General features: G+C 36.9%; 1 protein-coding gene across 3 annotated transcripts in view; it reads left to right on the top strand.

The window, feature by feature from the left end:
• Positions 1–19,627, top strand: part of METAP1D (methionyl aminopeptidase type 1D, mitochondrial) — a 50,755-nt gene that overhangs the window by 19,496 nt on the left and 11,632 nt on the right. For 2 of the 3 annotated variants that reach the window (XM_074873219.1, XM_074873217.1), the window contains exons 2-6: positions 9,543–9,709; positions 12,229–12,378; positions 15,789–15,937; positions 16,617–16,659; positions 19,320–19,340. In XM_074873219.1, coding sequence (XP_074729320.1) covers positions 9,543–9,709; positions 12,229–12,378; positions 15,789–15,937; positions 16,617–16,659; positions 19,320–19,340 — 530 coding nt within the window. The remainder of the gene's footprint in view (positions 1–9,542; positions 9,710–12,228; positions 12,379–15,788; positions 15,938–16,616; positions 16,660–19,319; positions 19,341–19,627) is intronic. The other variant, XM_074873218.1, reaches the window with a different exon arrangement.

Raw genomic sequence — 19,627 nt, 5'->3', positions numbered from 1 at the left:
GCGGGCAGCCTGGGGAGTGCTGCCGGCACCGGCTGCGGCAGGAGCTGTGCACCAGCGAGAGGAGCAGCGCCCAGCCTTGGCTCCCCGGTTTGCAAGGCTCCCGACTCCTGTAGCGTGTGTTTGCTGTTGTTTGACTAGTGTGAAGAGTCAGTGATAAAAAGAGATTTCCTAGGTTAGTTTTCAAGGCGCTTTTTTTTTTTTTTTGTGGCTGTCTGGATGATTAATGTGAACAGGAAAATACTGTTGACCCATTTAAATCATGTTAGACGACATCCATTGCTCATCTGCATAATGAAATACACACTGAACATTACAGCCTAAGTATAAGAGCCAGTGAACTACAAAAATAATATTTTACTCATTTAGATTATGAAGTAAAATATAGGACATTAGTACTAATCATAGTATTAAATTTTAAGCCATGCAAATTGTAATTGTCAGTGAAAAAGGACTATAAGTTGAAAAGGCTATTAGCATTTCGGCTTTAACAGTTAATTTGAGTAATCTTTCTTTTTTTTTTGCTAGCATGCAGCTTAGGAAAGTCTGTATGCAAAACATTTAATAGTAAGTGCAGGAGTGTTTGTTTTATGTCATTATTTAATTTCAATCATTAAAGAAATGTTAGAAATATTAATTTGCAGTATTGAAATGTATTAACATTTTGTATTATGAAGAGTAAACTGTAATCTTTACTTGGATAAAATCAAATCTAAAAGGCAAATTATTAGTAACTGTGAGGTGAAATAATTTTAAGCATTTCTTTAAGTACCAAAGCAAAAACTGAATCCTTTAAAAATATGGATTTCATCAAATAGAAGCATCATTTTCAGCATTTTAAACTAAATACAAATTTTAAAGTACTGAATTTAGGCTGTCAGGTTTCTATGGTTACCTACCTTTCCAGCAGTTTGGTGAGATGTGTAAATAGGCCTATGAGTCACTTGTAATTATTTGTTTTTGTTTGTTATAGTTGTAATTCTGTGTTCAGTTTGAATCTAATATAGTTCACACCACATGCTTTGGTTTATGTATATTTTAGTGCATATGATTGACAGTGATTGAGCATTTCTTATGCAGTACTTGTTTTTTTTGTCGTAAGTGATGTATGTTGGTACTTCTGAAAATGTAAACAACTTCTTCCTGTATCACTGTTTGATAAACAGGGACTTTTATGATAAGAAAGAGGTCTTTGTAAATGCTAAGTAAGGAGGTAAGTGAAAGGTATTTTAAAAAAAAAAATTAAACCAGCTCCCAAACATTATACCATACTCTTCCAAATTCAACCCATAATCCTATCATTATAATACATTCAGTGACCCAAACGATATATATTTATGAATAAGCTTCCAAGTTATGCATTAATAGCACATAGCAATGACTGACAGGTTTAAAAATAAATGTTTTAATAAGTATGCTACAAGTTATCTGCAGGAAGCTCTTGATGGGAACATCTTCATTGTGCAGAGCATCTTCTTGAAAAAAAATAAGGGTTTATTACCACCACCACCGTAGTTTAGCAGAAGCAGCTGTAAACTCTTACACCTCTCTGCGCATATATTTTGAAGTCTGGGTTATAGAATGTAATTCCCCAACCTTACACTCTTCACTCTAGCAAAGGACACGTATGTGTTTTTTCAGTAAAGACTCACTGTCCTAATGTAACTTGTGTTTTCATGTGAAAACAGGACAGGTAATTAAGAACATTTAATATGAGGCAAGAAACACTGATAGCTGTTGTTTTTACCAAGTGAGTAGTAATGTAATCTTATTTTATTAAGGTATTCATCCCAAAATTCCTAGCAGCATGCGCTTTTAAAATTTTGAGACAAGACTGGCTTACGATTCAGAAATCATCTTGTATCCTTACAGATTCAGCTGCAGGTGTATTGAAAATAATTGTGGGAATGGGTCTTATATTCTGTGTGGGGAAAAGACTCCTGACTGCCCATTCTCTTCCTATGTCTCAAGCGACGCAGAAAATCCTGATACAATGTTCAGGAGCACCCTAAATCTTCTATGCAAAGATTACTCTTATTTCAGCAGCCTTGCTCACCCATTGAAAGGTGAGAAACATTTTGTGTAGTGATTCAGACATATTTTTTCCATTTCAGATAGAAATTTAAGAGGTTAAACTAGGATTTATTTTTAACATTTGATACCATATCAGGCGTGTATATAGGACGTAAACATGCCAGTTGAAAACCAGTTGTTTCACAGAGCACCTGAAAAGATTTTATCACGGTAGGATTCAATGAATGTTAAAGCTGTGGGTGGGTGCATATTAACAACAAGATTTGGCATTGTGCATGTGTGTAAGGACTATTTGAATAGCTCATTATTTTAATCTGAAACAACTGCTATTTTTTAAACTGAGTAACTTGTTCCAACAGTTGTTACTTCCCTACAAAATCAAAATAATGAATACAATAACCAGTCTTTCAAGCGAAAGTAATTTCTCTGATCTGTTAAAAAACCTAAAGATAGATAGAAAGTGATTTAAATATTTAAATATGCAAACTGGAGCAGATATTTTTCTCATTCTCATTTATTCACTTTATGATAAATTAATTTACTCGATACAGGAATGCAGTAACGTAAAAGGAATGTTTCTCCTGCTAGTCACAGAAGTTGAGACTTGCCAGATGCTGTGATCTGGAGCCTAAATTCCCCTGATATTAACTGTGTGTGAAACTCTTAATATTGCTTTGACCGGCTTTTGTACCTGACTTGTTTCATTTTGCTCTGATACAATGTCTTTTTATTTTCTACTTGTGTCATTCTATAGGAGGGAGAAAATGTAGTAGAAATAACACTAGGATGGAAGGCTCTATTGGAGAACTGCAATGCCCTTTTCCCAAAGTTAAGCCCATACAGCCCAGTCCCATTTTCTGTAATAGACAATTAATTTCCTTTGGTATACGAATGAATATAATTCAGATATAGTTAGGTTGTACTCTGTATTTTTTAAATCCTATAATAAAATGGGAAAGTGCTGTTTAATGATACCAGAATGTTACTCAGTCAGTGAATTTATTTCTTATACTGACTTGGTGTGACTCTGTGTGTATGTAGATATATAGATATATACACATATACACACAGCTGCTCAATTGGTCGAAGGGATTTTTAAGGATATAAAATTAATTTTTCCTTTTCTTCTTGTTTGTTAAAGTTGCACTGTTGATTGCTGCTGATAAAAGGTGGCACCAAGCCAGCTTCCTGAAGGAGCTATGGGGAGGGTCATGGCTTGTCATGACCTGGGCACCATTACTTGAATGTTGTTATTATTGAGATGAAGTACCCTTAGGCTGTCATCCTTCCTGTAAATAGAAGAGGTTCTGATTCTCTGTGGTTTCCCAGTTTACCAACTTGTAGAACAGCTATTTTGTTGGCCCTAAATTTGACTGAATAATGAATTAGAAGAACAGCACTATTCCAGAAGGCACTGATTCATCATTTTAGTGTGCTGGTCTAGACTAAGTCATAATAAGTAAAACCAAACAAGAATGTATTTCCGTATAGTTTATAAATTTAAACCCTATTAAAAACTTTTTTGTATTGACATACAGCGAACAAATTGCCCAGTTCCGCTGTCTGTGAAGTAAGGGCACGGTTGTAATTAGCAGGGAGAGTAACTGTTCCTGAGGGCCAAACTTTACTTTTTTAGTGTCATGGAAGAGTCCCAGTGGTGTCGGCAGAGGGTCTGACTCTTCTCTCTTGGAGTCAGTTGGCATTTGGCCATTGCTTTGCTTTATTGCCTCTTATAAGAGTAACAAGAATAGCAATTCTGTTAATGCATTTATTAACTAAACAACTTCTGTCATTAATTTCCAGTTAATTTCAATAATTAAATAAAACAATGCCAATTAGAATATGTTTGCAAGATACTGGCCTGTGTTTCGGTTTATCAGGGTACAGTCATAAGCATGCTCGAGGTTTTCACCAATGTGTTGCTGTTGTAACTGAAGTCACATCTATCCTGATGAATATTTCATTTCCCCAATCATGCTATTAAAAACAGAGTGTTTTTACCCTTTCATTTCTATTTTCTCTTTTCCAGTACCATCATGACAGCTGTGGCTGTGTCCTGTTTACAGATTGCTGCTAGTCATATTTTCAGTAGTCCTTGTGGGTTTTGCTTTCCCCTAATATGGGCAATTAGGAGGAAATATTTCTCACGAGCATGGACTTGCTCTTCTCCTTGTAATGACATAGTCCTGCAATCCAGGAAACAGTGCTGCATGGTGTCCATGTCCACGATTTCCTGATGTGGGAAAAACGTGTGGAAAGCATCTGGAGAGGAGGAGACCCCCTTTACCAGCTTGTTTCCTGTAAGCGAAATTGGAAGACCTTGTCTGTGCAAATAGATTTCAAAATAGAGTCTGCCCTTTGACTGTCTCCATAATTACACAGCGCTCTCTGTATTTTATTTGGCTGCCAGAGCAGTTAACCCCTGGAAGTAAGGGGCTGATGATGGCGTGACCAGCACGGGTATGCAGACATGACCATGTGAATACACTCTTGTTTGGAGAAGCCTGTCGTTAAGACCTCGTTACAATATACTTTTACCAAATTTAAAAATTATTATGTGTTGTGTTATGTTGATTAAGATATGTTATATCCTTAATGTACAGAAAATGTGGAGGTATTAGTTGCAAAAAGGAAAAAAAAAGAAACAGAAAAAAGTTCTTTAGTGGCTTTGATGTAATCAACATCTGTCAACAGAATGAATTTGCTTTTGTTTAATTTCAAGGGCTCTTGTCCTTCTACTTTGCCCAATCAGTTTCAACTTCTGCCTGGGGCATTTCCCTATGTTGTTTTTTTTCCCCCCCTTTTTTTTTTTCAAATGCACAGGTTATTGCTCGTGAAATGCGAGCTGCTCTTCTGCTACACAGGTTACACAGAGTTGGAGAGAACCTTTAATCTTTCCCATCCTATTTTTGAAGCTTGGATGTACCTTTGCAACATGGGGATTACAAAGTCAGTGTTTTATTAGACAGTTAGAATTACAATTACAAGTAAACATCTTTCAAACCTCAGCCATTATTTTGGATTGAAAAATGGGAGCAGTTGGTAATTAACAGTAAAACACTATATATCCTTACCTAGTTGCATTGGTTGGATTCCACATATTATTACCCATAGTGATTTTTAACACCTCACTTTAAACTTTGTTCCTCTGAAGTATCAGCAAAATAAATATTTGCACAAGAAGCAAAATTATCATATATGAAAATGACCTGACAAGCCAAGTTAAAGGTCTCTGGTGTTTTGCCCTCAAATGCATATATACTAAAAAAGTCTCCACAGTTTTTTCAGTTTAAAGAAAAAAGATTAAATCACATATTTTGAAAAGAGTTATCAGAACAATGCTTTTGATGTTGTTAATTGTTCATATATATTAAGTAAGATTTATTTTATCAAGAGCAAGCTGATTTTATTTCCTAAATGGGTAGGATGTTAATTCTTGCAATCCTAAGTAATTTTGGTACTGTGCTTCTGTTGATACTATGACTAAATTCTTTTAAAATATGTTAAATTTATTTCTTGGCTCTTTTAAGATAGTCTTGTATTTACTGTACCTTAGAACTGTCATGAAGTTTTTCCTTTGGTAACATTTTTGCTAATTGGTTGCAAATTTGAAGTCTCTCATAAATAAATACCAAAAAAATGGTTGCTAGCAATCCCATTTGATGAATCATGTAGAAGAGCAGTTTTTTGCACGGCTACCCCACATCTCGTTCATTGAAAACATAACTGATAAATTGCTGTAACTGTTAAACAAGAAGCATTAGAAAAGGGCTTATGTGAGAGTTCATTTCCAACATCTCCCGTTAAAAATACTTCTTGACCAGAGGAAAATCACATTTAAATTACTAAAATCAACTTAATTAAGGGTCATTAATAGATACACATAAAAAACTCTCTACTCTGTGAGTGAAATGGGAGCATTTCATTATATAGTGTAGCATGCATGAACAGATAACAATTAAAATAGACCTAGAGTAAAAGGCTAATAAATATAGGGCACATTGTGCTGCAAAATCAGTCACTTAAAATGCTCCCACCCATCATCATACTTGAATTCTGTATTCAGCCCCTTTGACTGACTCGTTTAAAAGAAAAAGAAAATGTAATTTCCACACAAGATAAATTAATCTGGTAATTCACAAAAGCTCATAATGCATATTTATATTATTAATACAAATTAAGCTCTGGAAGGTATGCTGAGGAATCCAGCGGCTCCGGCAGGACATGCGTGCATACAGATTGCACAGTGTGATTCACTGTTGAGTCAGAGGAGCAGTTGTCTGTAATTTTCTGTGCTTGGTACATCATATCTGCTGATGTGATTCAGTAACGCTGGTAATAATTCCCCTTATTGCAGCTGATAGTAAATATTCTGTTACTCGTGGCAGGTGACGTAGCCTTGCTGTTGAGAGAGAAAAGGAACGCATAAAGGGTCAACTTTGCATCCTGGCTGTGCTGGTGTGTTACCAGGCTACCCGGCTTCAAACTCTGGGCTCTCTCCGATGGCTGCAGTTTCTGCTGGAAGCTGCATAAATCCCACATTAATGAACTATCTTACAGTAATTAATATACACAGAAAGCTTAACAAAAAGGATGTGCTTGAGCGCCAGTCTTGCAGAAGTAAATAAAGCACTGAGAAAAGCTTTGATAGGTGTAAGGGATGGGGAGGAGGGAATATCTGAGCCAGACTTGGAGAATACAGCCAGTTGTTCCTGTCTCGGGTGATTGATGATGTTGCTATATTGAATTAGCTGTGAATATGGGAGCTTAAAAAATAAAAGGAGCTATGGAGGCATTAGGAAGGCCTTCTTAAGGAAGGAAGTGTGTGGATGGAGTCCAGATTTTCATTATAAGACAGTAACTTCATTACATTTTAATGCCATTTTATTTAATTTTATTTTTACTTTGTAGGAGAATGTTTTCTGTTATAATTTTTTATATTTCAAATAAAGGTTTGGTTGTCCTGTGTTTATAATTCTTGTGATGTATTTTAGGAGTCGTATTATACTATGGTGATATTTATTTGGTTGTCGCGTTTCACCTGTTCAAGTAGTAGATATTTTTGTATGCGTCTGGTTTATAATGAGTAGTTAGTAGAATAACAGCAGACTACAGTACCTTATTATCCTGTTATCTTCTGACAACACTTGCGGTGTATCTTTGGGAGAATAGAGGTAAAAATTTTACTCCAAATAAAAAGGTATCCCTTCTGAATGTGGTATAGTCAATAGACATGCACCCGTGAATATAAACTAGTTTAATGTCTTTAAGAGTGTGTATTTGGGACATTTGGAGTTTTATTGTTGAATAATTGACAAGCACACTTGCATCTTTTCTTCCCCAATTAAACTTTTACACGGTAGACAGGTGCCTGGGCAGCATGCTATGTGTCAAGGAGAGCATTTATAATACATGTTCTTATATTGAAGTCCACATGGACTTTAGCATCAGAGAGTGTGGGTTTTCAATATTTTTATAATTCCTTCAGCTATGGTAAGAGCAAGGTACTTCTACTGCACTCTGTAAAAGAGCTACCTTAGCTTACACTGGCAGACTGATTACCAGCTGCCTTAGCAGATTCTGTGCTTCCAGCTTCCAGAAATGAGTGCAAACCAGCCAGGGAATTTGTAGGGTGCTTTGGGCTCTTTGGATGCGCTTACATGTTGTGCAGGTTAGATGGCCCAGTTTTATTTTTTTTTTAAGTTGGAAAAATATTTTTTTCTTGTGAAGGAGACCCTGGGAAAGCAGTAGATGATGAGGTTGTTGATTAAATTATAATTAAAACACCACCAAACTAATCCAACCCTCTGTTAACTTGGCAGCTCCACTTCCATGGAAACACTCACTTCCCTTGTGAAGCAGGCAACTTCCATTGGGGTACCTCGGTTACACTAAGTGCTTGATCTGAGCCTCAGTCTCCAACTCTGCCTTGCTACTTATCAACAGTTTAAAATAAAACAGTAAAAATTAGCTTGTATTGAGTAAAAGTCTCTACAGCCTTTCAGATATTGGTAACTAAAACTTTGCACTGCAATCAGTGCAATCTGTGCAATCTGCAATCAGTGTGCAAAGAGACAGTTGAGAACACTTCTAAAGCAAACCCCATGCAACTATTTCATTCATCCTGGGTTTGGGGCTCCAAAAGATGTGCGTAATTTGAATCTCCTGTGTATCATGGAATGCTGTAAAAGGGCTATCTGTGAAGCTAAGTGTGTATATGGAAGGATAATTTCTGCATCTGAACATGATGAAGGAAGGTACAACAAAATAAAAGCATACAAGATAGGGAAGAAAATCTTCTTCTAAAAAAAGATACCATTTTTTACATAGTTACAAAGTATGCAGTATATAAATTTCTTAATTTCTGTGATATAAAAATGTTTAGTTCTGTTTAAATGAAAACATTTCCTTTTTACTGAAGAGTAATTATTCGTAGGGGTTACTTGCCACAAAAGATTGCTCTTGTGTTTGTATGCATATGACATTTTTCAGAAGCAAATTAACTATTATGGGAAACATATTTCAAAAAAACCCTCTGTTTAGATTGTAGAATGTTTGAGTAATGGAAATATGCACTACGTGTAATTGTAGTTTAATTGGGCAGTGTCAATAGTTCTTTTGAATTTAGTATATTTCCCAGTTTTGATGCTAGCATTGTCTTTTGTGATGGATTATTTTGGTTTTGGTGTCTCTGACAACCTTTGGGCCTTGATGCCCTTTTTTTCCCCTTTTTTCTTTATTTTTTTCTTTTTTTTCTTTTTTGAGAGGGGGGAAAATGTGTCATTATCCAACAACTAAGTTTGAGCAATGAATACTGTGATGAACTGTCATCCCAAATTCCCATGTGAATTAAATGGAACTCTGATTCAAATATTCCAAGACAATTACAAATTTTGATCCTTTCAGTTGCCTTTGGCCAAGATGAAAAATATCTCTTGAAGTTTGTTCTGTTGCCCTGCTAGGCAGGACAAATTGAAACCCCTTCCTTGTGTCTTGGCGCAAATGGCAAGAGCAACTTTAACTTGGTTATTCTCAAATCTGTGACCAGTTCTGCAAAAATACAGCTGAAAATATTGTCTTGAAATCAACATTACATCATTTTTTTCTCTCCTCTTTTCTTGCTATTGTCCCTTATTCACTGTTTCGCCAAGCCTTGAACAGTGCAGCTTCTAGCCTTGCAAATAGCTCCAAGCAGGGGATAGTAGGAGCACCATTCCTGGCTGTAATCTTTGGGGAATATACCCGTGCTACTTTTTAATGCATCAAGCCAAAACAGATCTGGTATTTTTTAAAGCTTCTAAGTATTGTTTGGGGAGTTTTTTTGTTCTTATTCCTTCTTAGTGTTAATGCTCTTTCTTTAATGGTACAAGATTTGAACAATTTGAACCACCCTTGGCTACTAGATGAGTTCTGTGATTTGTTTTACACGATGCCCTTCTTTTTGCATACTTTACATTTTGTAATGTGGTAGTAGAAGAAAGTGTTAACCATTTTTAACTTATCTGTTACAGGTTCTATGACTGGCTGTCACGTAATCTTTTCTTCGTGCAGTCGTATCTACCTGCACAGGCAGTCAAGCAATCAACAACGAAGATGCTTCTTTTTTCAGGAACAAAGAAATACTGCTTATAGTATAGTTTGGCCAGCCATGGTTTCTCCAGCTCACCCAGTTCCTAAGGTACTGCAGTTTCTGTTATCTACTCCATTCTTCAGTCAATATAGAGTTTGACTGCAGGCGTGATCAAGTGTATTCATTGTCCGACAGCTGGGGGTTCGGATCACCATCCTGTTGCTTGGTCTGGTATTTGAAATAGGAGCACTGGTGAGAGAAGTTTTCAGCTGCCTACCATGTTAAACACAGTGGCGTATCTAGTTATTAGGGAGTTTAAACCTGGGGCTTGTTCAATTATGGTAGTATAAACGTGGAATATTAAAATCATCTGTCAACACTTAACACTTCTGGGTCCAGATTCTCATTTTGGACAGTTATAGATGGTCCTCCCAAAAGTCAGTAGGAGTCATTCATGATCTTCTGAGTCCTTTTCTGTATAAATCTCTAGCAGCTAATTATAAAAACATTTATATTTTGCTGATGGTTTTGTTAATTGGTTATGCCAGATTTAGGAGGAGAACATACAATACAGGCTGGTAGCTGCTCCACAACCCCATTGCACGTTCTAAACTCATCTTTACTGTGCCTGAGTAGGTTTTTTTCTTGCAACATATACTTTTATTTTTATTTACTTTAGCACCAAAAGGAACTTTTTCATGCAATTTTAACATGTGTTTCACTTCTGGTTTGGGGGGGTTTTTTTCTTTTTTTTTTTCTGTTTAATTACAGCATACAGATTAACTGTTTAGTATCTTTCCCTTAGCCAGAAAAAAAACAAAGTACCCTTTCTAAACAGTGCTTCTCAGGATGTGTATTAGTACTTTTTTTTAATTTTACTTTTCATTTTATTATAGATTTCTCATGCAAAATATAGACCATTTCCATGGGCCAGAAATACTAACAAGTTATTAGATAAGAAAGCAGATAAGGATGTTGGATGTAGGGCTCTTACCCCTAAGAGGCAGTAGAAGCTCTGTGTGCAGGGAGAACATAGGGTTATATGCTTTACATATTTTCAAAGGTTTAAAAATTTTAGAACTTACAAACTTTTTTTTTTCTGTATTTAGATGCTTCTTTTAGGATAAAGAGAGAGAAATATATTGTCATACTGAAAAGTTGTCTTCACAGATTAGAGTTCTCAGACTGTCTAAAAATCAGTCCAGTTCTTCAACTCTGAAAACTGGAGGGCAAAGTTACTACTTTATACAGAGTATGCCAGAAATCACATTGAAATAACATGTTTTTTTTCAAGATGTTGGTGTGAAACTATATACATAGACATTTGTATGTATGCTGCTTGGGGCTTCTCCCTGAACAGATCTTACAGGTCAGCAGGGTCAGTTCTCAGCAGTTACTAGATAAGTGCCCTGCAAGGGGAAAGCGAGGGTGCTGCTGTGTATGAAGTTGCTAATCCAGCAAATGCGTTTCTAAATTAAGTCCCAAACTACTGCAGTAGGATGTTGTTAGGATTGGTAGGCCATTGTAAATTGTAAATTTGAAATTCTGTTGACTTAAGTCCACTACAGATAGTTTCACTTTTTATCAGAGTAAACATGAAATATCTGTTGGAGTAACAATAATCTTCCTGTTTAAAGTTCCACGAGAGCTAACTGGTTGCCCCACTCTTCTTTACTCCTACACCATGCTGTTGTATGGTCTTGTTGTGTACAGCCCAAGCACCCACTTTGTTTTCTGCCTGCCAGCTTGATTCTGTATTTTGTGAAGTCAGTGCAAAACTCGCCCTGTGGCCGGCATGACAGGGAATTAGCCCAGCTGTGGTGGGCAAAGGGACTCTTCCCCAGCCAGTGAAACAGCCCAGGGACCCTCCAAGAGAAGGTGCATTTCCATCTCTGTGCAAGATGTTACCATTATTATTAGTTTGGTGTGTTTATACACGTGTCATGAAATTGTTGTGGATTTTAAAGTATCAGAAATGAAATTTCACCTCTGTATGAGGGCTGAGAACTTGATGTGTGGAAAAAATGAAGTTTATTACACTTCCGTTGACACAGCGAATTGGGATACCCTTGCATAGTGTTGTAGATGGACAAATTTGAGTACATCATATGAACTAGATTAATAAGTAAAAACCTCTAAATTAAAATGAGTCCTAAGAAAAAGCAATGTCATGGAACTTAATAGGAGTTTTGTCTGAATGAAAACATAAAGATTTGATCAGTTTTATTTTTGAGCCTAATTCTGTATGTATGGCCCATCAGTTCCAGTGTTTAGATGCCTTTTGAAGAAAATGTGCCTCTGCAAAAGAAAATGAAGAGTTTTTAAGTCTCTTTCTCACAGTTTCAAAACTTGTGACTGTCTGTGCTGGAAGTTGGCTGCAGTATCTGGGGTTTCAGCCCTGGGAGGCTAGCAGACTGTGTAAGTCAGTAGTAACAGGCAATGTTAAGTTCAAAAGGGCAGTGGAAGAAATACTGAGGCAGCCTTGAGGGTTTGCCCTGATGGCTTAGGAAGGTCGATACTACGACAGAAAGGGCAAGCTGCCATGAAGCAGGAGGCAGTATCTGAGAAAATGATCCCATTGTCATGCTCAGTTTTCTGATCTTCATTTTCAATCCTTTTTCTCCAAGCACATAAAGAAGCCAGACTATGTGACGACAGGCATTGTACCAGACTGGGAAGACGACATAGAAATTAAGAATGAAGATCAGATTCAAGGGCTTCGTCAAGCTTGTCAGTTGGCCCGTCATGTCCTGCTTCTGGCTGGAAAGGGCTTAAAGGTAACAGTTACAGAAGTCCCATAACAGCTTGGATGTCTTCTATGCTTTCACTTATTTGGGGTTTTTTTTCTACTTTTTTTTTTTAATTTTCCCTTAATGTGCATCCAACTTTAAGTTAGATCCTGAAAAAATAACTTTTTATTATTTAGTAAAATAACTGATTTAACTTTTGATTCAGTTCATGATATGGCTGTTTAATCATTTCTGTATTTTAGACCTATGTAGTACTTAGAATGAGTTGCTGGCTCAGGTGTAATATCTCTCTGTCTGTCATCTCCCTCTGTTCAGATTGTGCCAAATCACATGAGTTTCTCATAAGGCCCACGCTACATTTTTTCCTTTCATTTTATGGCCCATCTTCCTCATATGTTGTGCTTTCTGGCTCTGCATGTGTGCAAGTCCAAAGGGCTGGGCTGCCTCCTCCACTCTCGTCCATCCTTCCACCCCTTGCTGTCCCATGGGGTCCGGCACAACTCATAGAGTTGCAATTGGAAAAAACAGCTGCCAAATTCCACACAATTTTCCAGAGTGCATTGATAATAAAGCCTCATGGTTTCTGGAAATGTTTCTACAGAATGCTTTTTGGGATACCTCCCAAGTTAAAATGTTCTGGGAGGAGCCTACTACCAGGTTTTGCAGATGAAGGACTGCTTTTTTAGCCTTACCTTCGTATTTCATGTAAGAGCATACTGGATAGGGTAAAATGGGTTGAGTAGCTATGAGATGCAGAGATAGATGGGGACTGTAGGTCAATGCCATTGACTTAAAAGGGGAAAAAATTACCAGTTTACTGTGCATTTCTCTTTCAACTGTCATCACACTTTCCCAGAGGTTTAATTCTGAATCTGGGGTGGCCCATAACAAAACTGCCTGAAGCTTTAATCTTACATAGGCTCGTGCATGTTTAACTTCTTTATATGCAATTATTTCCCAGTACAATAAAACTTACTCATGTAAAGTTAAGGGCATATACATGTTTCTGAAGGATCAGGGTGCAATGTGGGTTTTTAATGAGAGCAGTGTGCAGCACGGTGTAGCTTATGATGCAGTTCATAGTATGTGCCAAATCATACATCATAGCAAAATACTGTATACATGTAATTAATGTTTTGGAGCAAGAAGGTGTATAAGGTAAGTATTATGTGACCAGGAGGTGTGAACTGAGAAGGAGGTTGTAGTTGGAGTTGCAGTGCCAAGACCACTGCCCAGGTCAGCCACAGACAGTTGGTGAGCTCCAGTAAATGTTCGACCAAGACTCCCCTGACAGAGAGTATGGTCCAAAACCCTCCCTCATCAACAGCAAGCATCTTCCGCTTTTCCAGGCTGATGCTGCGTGGCCAGTTTGTACCCATTTGTTCTTGTGCCAACACTGCTCTTTAAACAGCTTCCTGCCTTTCCTTGAGTCTGTCCCCTTCATGCAGTAATAGAGCTATTACAGCTTTCAGTGCGACAGACTAAACAAACCAAGCTCTTTTAGGCTATTCTCATAAGGTAAACTCTGCATTCCTATTTTATCTGAAGAGCCCCATCCCTCCACCTGTTCCTGTTGTCTTGCTGAACCCGCCTTGCACGCCACGCTCCAAACCAGCTCTTGGCTGTGCTTTAGCTAATGGCAGTAACGTTCCCAAATATAACAAAGGTGCATTATAGTGCATGGATGCAGAGAGACAAAGTTTGGGCTGAGCGTAGTTTTGATATTACCATTTACTGCCTGTGGAACTTAAAGATACACTATGGTATTATATACGATAGCATTTCCTGGGTTTGAGTTAAAGATTTGGGAATAAAGCAGCAAGTTGTATGACATGGAAGTATTTTGTTAGATACAGTCAGATTGCCCCGTCCCAAATAAGGGATGAGGTGCACAGTAGGTGTGTCCCCAACCTTGCCCAGCTAACAAAAGTTCCTTTAAAAGTAAAGCAGATACTGTTAAAAGCAGAACTTTTCACAGTGCGTAAGCCTGCCACTCAGAGAGCACGGGTCTGTCTGCTGAGTGTCCAAAAGTCACGTCAAATTCCTTGAGCAGAGCGGCGGCAGACAGAACCCAGTCTGATACATAGTGGTTCAGTTTGTCTCTGGGCCAAAGCTGATAGATGGGTGAGCAAAGGCAGGAGCAACAAACCTGTATTTACCGAAGCCGGTGGCTGCAGTATCCACTACAGACAGCGTGCTGGGGCCAAGGCTGCCATCCCAGTGCAGAGGCTGCAATGGCTACTGCAAAGCAGGGGGGTCGCACAGTAACCCCAAATCCTGCACTTGAGTGGGTTCATCCCTCCTCATCTGCCCAACCACGTTTTTGTACTGAGCAAGATGCAAGCTGAGCAAATAAACCTGGTTTTATCCTCAGCACAGTACACAAGTGCACTCCGCTGTATTCACTGTGCATGATCACTGAATATTTCAATATATGGGTAAGTATGCCTCCTGTGCCACAGCTTACCTGTATTCCACATGTTACTAAAAAATTCCTCCAAAATCACAGCCACTGTAGTGTATGTGTACGAAGTGTGATTTTCAAAGGCTCAAACTCATTCAAATCAAAATCAATTTGCAGAGGAACCCTCAAAGGCACTTCTTCTCAATGAGGGAGGTTTCCATACCAAATTTCAAATTTCAGCTCTAACCATTCCAGAGACATAGTCGATCCAAAAGAAAAGTGAGAAGAATGTTATTTTAAGCGTGTGCGTTTTCCACTCCATGAATACTCAGAAAATGGCTGAATGATTTATGAGAGGGGTTTTTTTTAATATGTAAAACTGTGAGAAAAAGATGAATCTAGAAAACGTCAAGCATAAAAATTAAGATTTCTAAAAATGATGGATAAGCGCTTGTAGATTCACTGTGATCATCCAGGCTATGGCAACTTTAAATAAAATATCCTCAAGATAGGAAACCAAATATTTAAATCTTTTTCAAAATTAAAGAATACTTGGAAAACAATTTCATAAAATGCAGAAGCACATTATGATGAATGTATTGGGCAGTTCCAAGAATTAAGATCCTTTCTTTTACAAATAAAAAGGGAAAGTAATGTTGTGTTTTAAAGGACTGAAAGCATTGAAACCAGACATTTCTATAGTAGCTACTGAAACAAGATGCCATGGAAAATTGTTGTCTTTGAGAAAGCAAATGTGGAAAAAAGAACGGAAAGGAAGTAGACAGTATTTTACGTTTTCTAGGAACCTTTGAGTGTTCGTTTCTACTGCATGCTTTATTTAAAACCTTTTCTCTTTTTAAAAAAAAAAGGTCCAATATATCAATAAAGTATATCAGACAGTTTAGTGTTTTGTATCAAAGCAGCGTATTTGAAACATCCAAGATTTCATTGAAACGCTTGGCTGCAATCACATTCAGTAAATATGAGAAACTATCTTTGCTTTTTTAACAGGATGTTATGTTTGGTATTTTAGGTTGGCATGACAACTGAAGAAATAGATTCCATTGTTCATCATGAAATAATCAGACAGAATGCGTATCCGTCACCTCTGGGCTATGGAGGTTTTCCAAAATCTGTTTGTACTTCTGTAAACAACGTGGTATGTCATGGTATTCCTGACAGGTATTTCCCCAATAATATACATTTTACCACCGGGAATGAAAATGTTAAACTGAAATTAATAAATAGTGTTTAATATTGAACATACTTCAGCTGAACTAAATGTCACATGTAAACGTATTGCAGATGCATATCACGTTACCACTCAATGCTGATAGATGTTATAGAAATGTATGTGAAATAGAAAAAAAAAAATCCTGTTTGTCCAGACACTTTAAAAAAAAAATAGCATAATGCCTTTAATGTTTAGTGTGTGGAAAAAAAGAAAAACAGTACAGTCTGGGGTTTTTTTCCTCCAGTAAAATAAGTATAGGGTAAGGAATAAATATATTTGAATTTATGTAGGGTTTTTTTTTTTATTTGCAATACATTCAGCTACTCACAAAGTAAAATATGAACCCTAGTGAGAGAAAGAGAATAAATATAATGGTAGATTTTTCAGGTGTTGATATGTTTTTCTGGTAGTTGTTTCTCATTATTTTATATTCAGCTACACTTGTTCTCTAAGTAGTGAGAGCTGAACATTAAAAATGGTTATTCTGTTTGCCTCTGCCTTCCTCCATCACAAAATACCTACCCCCTGATTTTTTATGTATGTGTCATTAGGTGTTTATTCTTATGTTCCCTTTGTTGGGAACTGTCTGTCACCATTATTTTGGTTTTTCTTCTGTTTATGTTTCAGTCGACCTCTTCAAGATGGAGATATTATCAACATTGATGTCACGGTGAGTAATTCATATAAAAAATAGTCTTTGATCAACTTTAGAATCACTGGTAGCAACAGGAAGAATAGTGGATTGGAGATGGGGGATGCACAGATGGATGTGCTGTTTACTTCTGAGCCAAGGCACAAGCAGCTGGTTTCCTTTTTTGTTTTTAACTGTGTGTTTATTCCAGCTAGACCCAGGCCTGACTTGAATTTAGGACTGGAATCAGATGCACTGAGATCAATGTTGGCCTAAGTGAAATGTCAACCCAATCCTGCTATGTGTCATGTTTTTGAGAAGGTGTAATTGTTATTGATCCACTGTGTAGTTAATGCAGAGCACCACAGTACTGGGCAGCAGCTGAAGATAGATATGTATGAGATGAGCTAACATGAAGAAAGCCAGCATTTTTCCTTCACTCTGCCAAGATTGATCTTCCTCTTCCTGCTGATTTTGAGTGGGGCCTGTCATTATCTTACTCTGTCATTAGAGGCTACATTGGCCTGTGTATGTCAGTCTATTTGGACAGCAACTCTTTTGCTAGCAGTGTTCCCTACATTTATTAAAATCCCCGAAGGTAGTGTTGTGTTCCATTTCTGGTATAAAAGCCCTGAACCTTTTGCACAGAAACAGAAATAGTGTGATATAACTGTGACTTAATATTTCCAGAGAATGGTCAATTATAGCTATTTAAATAAACACTGGCTGGATTTTCTTAGGAGCAAGAAAGTACAGAAACTGGAAACCTAATTGTCCTTTCATTTATGAGAAAAAAAAAATATTAATCTCTTGAAGAAGCTTTTTTTCTTCTTACTGTGCATGTTTTTATTTTCCCAAAGTGTCATTTATTTCCAATATGAACACAGATGTCTTTTGAATCCCACTGTTATTTTGCCATAATATCTCACATTCAAGGGAGTAACATCTCATAAAACAAGCTTTTTTAATCATTAAAGAAACTCATCGTAACTTGATAGTATTTTCCATGGACCCAAATTTCATACTGGCAGAAGCGAAGAAATCTCTATCAGACCTACCTCTGAGCATGAGATTCAAGCTTTCTAAAATATTTTTTCTATTAAAATTAGGGTCAGTGACCTTTTTCCCATGGTATACTCATGTGTGATCCAGAACTGGGTTTGGTTTCATTTGGTTTTTTAATCTTTCTAAATTCTTCCCCATCTCCATACTTTCTGATTGTAGAATTCTGACTATCAGGTTTACACAGTGCGATCTATCATTTTTAAAGTATATTTTTAGTCTACATTTTTACTTCGGTGAACTGGTGTAGGTTTGCTCATTTTATTAGACTAAATCAGTGTGCAACAGCTAAGGATTTAACATCTGATTTCTTTGTATCTCATTAAGGTTCATTTTATTTTTTTGTTTTATCTGTCAGGATAATAATGTGCCTTAGATTAAAAAAGAATGTAGATTCGTATGACAGATACTTCCCATGATAAACTAAACAAAACATTTTTATATTAACATGGTGTGCATATCTTGTCCACTCTGCTTTACAAATAATGTCTGACTAAATGTTACTGGTATTTTTGAAGACATATTTTTATTTTTTTTCTGTTTAACCTCATAAAATAAAATAAATCTTGAAGTTTCTGTGAATGTGAAGATTCCTGCAAGGATGGGAATTGCTGATTATCTTTGTGAGATTTTTTTGTCATTTAAAACTGAACTGTACTGTGTTTGATAATTGCTCGGTTCCAAAATAGCTGAGGAAAAAAATATTACTTTTCAGCATTGCTAACTGATCTTTTAGTTTATTTTTAATGAGCAAAACTGGGACATTTCACAGGTGGACAGAATAAAAATCAAAGTAAATATTGCACAAGAAATTGTTTATGATTGTGTACAGGTTCTATAAAATGATGAAATACTATTCTGGTTATTAAGTGTAAACACTTCATGCTATGTACAAATTATTTGAAGAAAAAAATCTATTTTTGTACAATTAAAACGGTAGAATTTCATAGATAAAATACAAATTTTATTGGCTTGAATCATGTAGCCTTTAAAATGTATTTTAGTGTAGAAACAATAGCATTATCCATCACTGACTCCTCAGCACAGTACAATTTTCAGCCTGCCATGACCAGGTTAATGTTCCTCACAACTTGGTTGTTTCATTGACTTTTAAGGAATTAGTGTGTTACAGTTGCTGTGGTTGTAGTTTATTAATGTCAAAAATATGTAATTGCAGTTGATGGGCTGCAGTAAATATTATTGTTGTTGTTATTATCATTATTATTATTAATTTTAAGCTCTCCTGTGTTTTAAATCTGTATTTGCTTTTCCAGGATGATGATGTTTAATGCTGGGATTTTGTGTGTTGTACTTGCTAGAGCTAAAAATGAACTAGTTCAGTTTAAGTATGAACTAGCTAGATTAGAACCTACCCAGTGGGCATTAAATTCAAAAAAAAAAAAAAAAGATTCAGTGGCAGACTGGACTGGCAGAGGAAGGTGTAGAGCAGGGGATTGCGGCTGCTCTCCTCTGGAGGGGTGGCAACACGGTTGGGCCTTTGCTGTCACTCACCTTTCTTTAAAACACTCCTCGCTTCTAACTGCCTGCATTTTCTTCACATCTCAACCTGAACATAAACCCAGCCTTGGGATAAACTGTCTGTAGCCAATTTTTTTTTTTTTTTTTTTTTTTTTTAGTTTGGAATCGACCAAAAGAATGTAAGTCTGTCTTTCACAAATAGCTCACCAGTGGCAAAAGTTCAGTGCTTCGAGCTTGGTGAGTTATTAGTCCTAGAAGGATAGTTGCCCACTGTTTGGGGGAGAAAAAATGTTTTAGAAGATCAAAACTGTGCACCAGTATCATTTGTTTTTCCATAGGGAAATTTGTCTTGGTCCTACAATTATGTGCCTGCCTGCCTCTACTGCAGAGCTGCAAACCCCATTTTAATGGTGCGTTGCCAAACTCCATGGTGCAGAGCCAGGGTTTCCTGTACGTCGCAGAGAAT

This window comes from Strix uralensis, chromosome 6 (genome assembly GCF_047716275.1).
Source record: "Strix uralensis isolate ZFMK-TIS-50842 chromosome 6, bStrUra1, whole genome shotgun sequence".
Classification (NCBI taxonomy): domain Eukaryota; kingdom Metazoa; phylum Chordata; class Aves; order Strigiformes; family Strigidae; genus Strix; species Strix uralensis.
The sequence above is the reverse complement of the archived record's forward strand: the minus strand, read 5'-3'. Positions and strand labels throughout refer to the sequence as shown.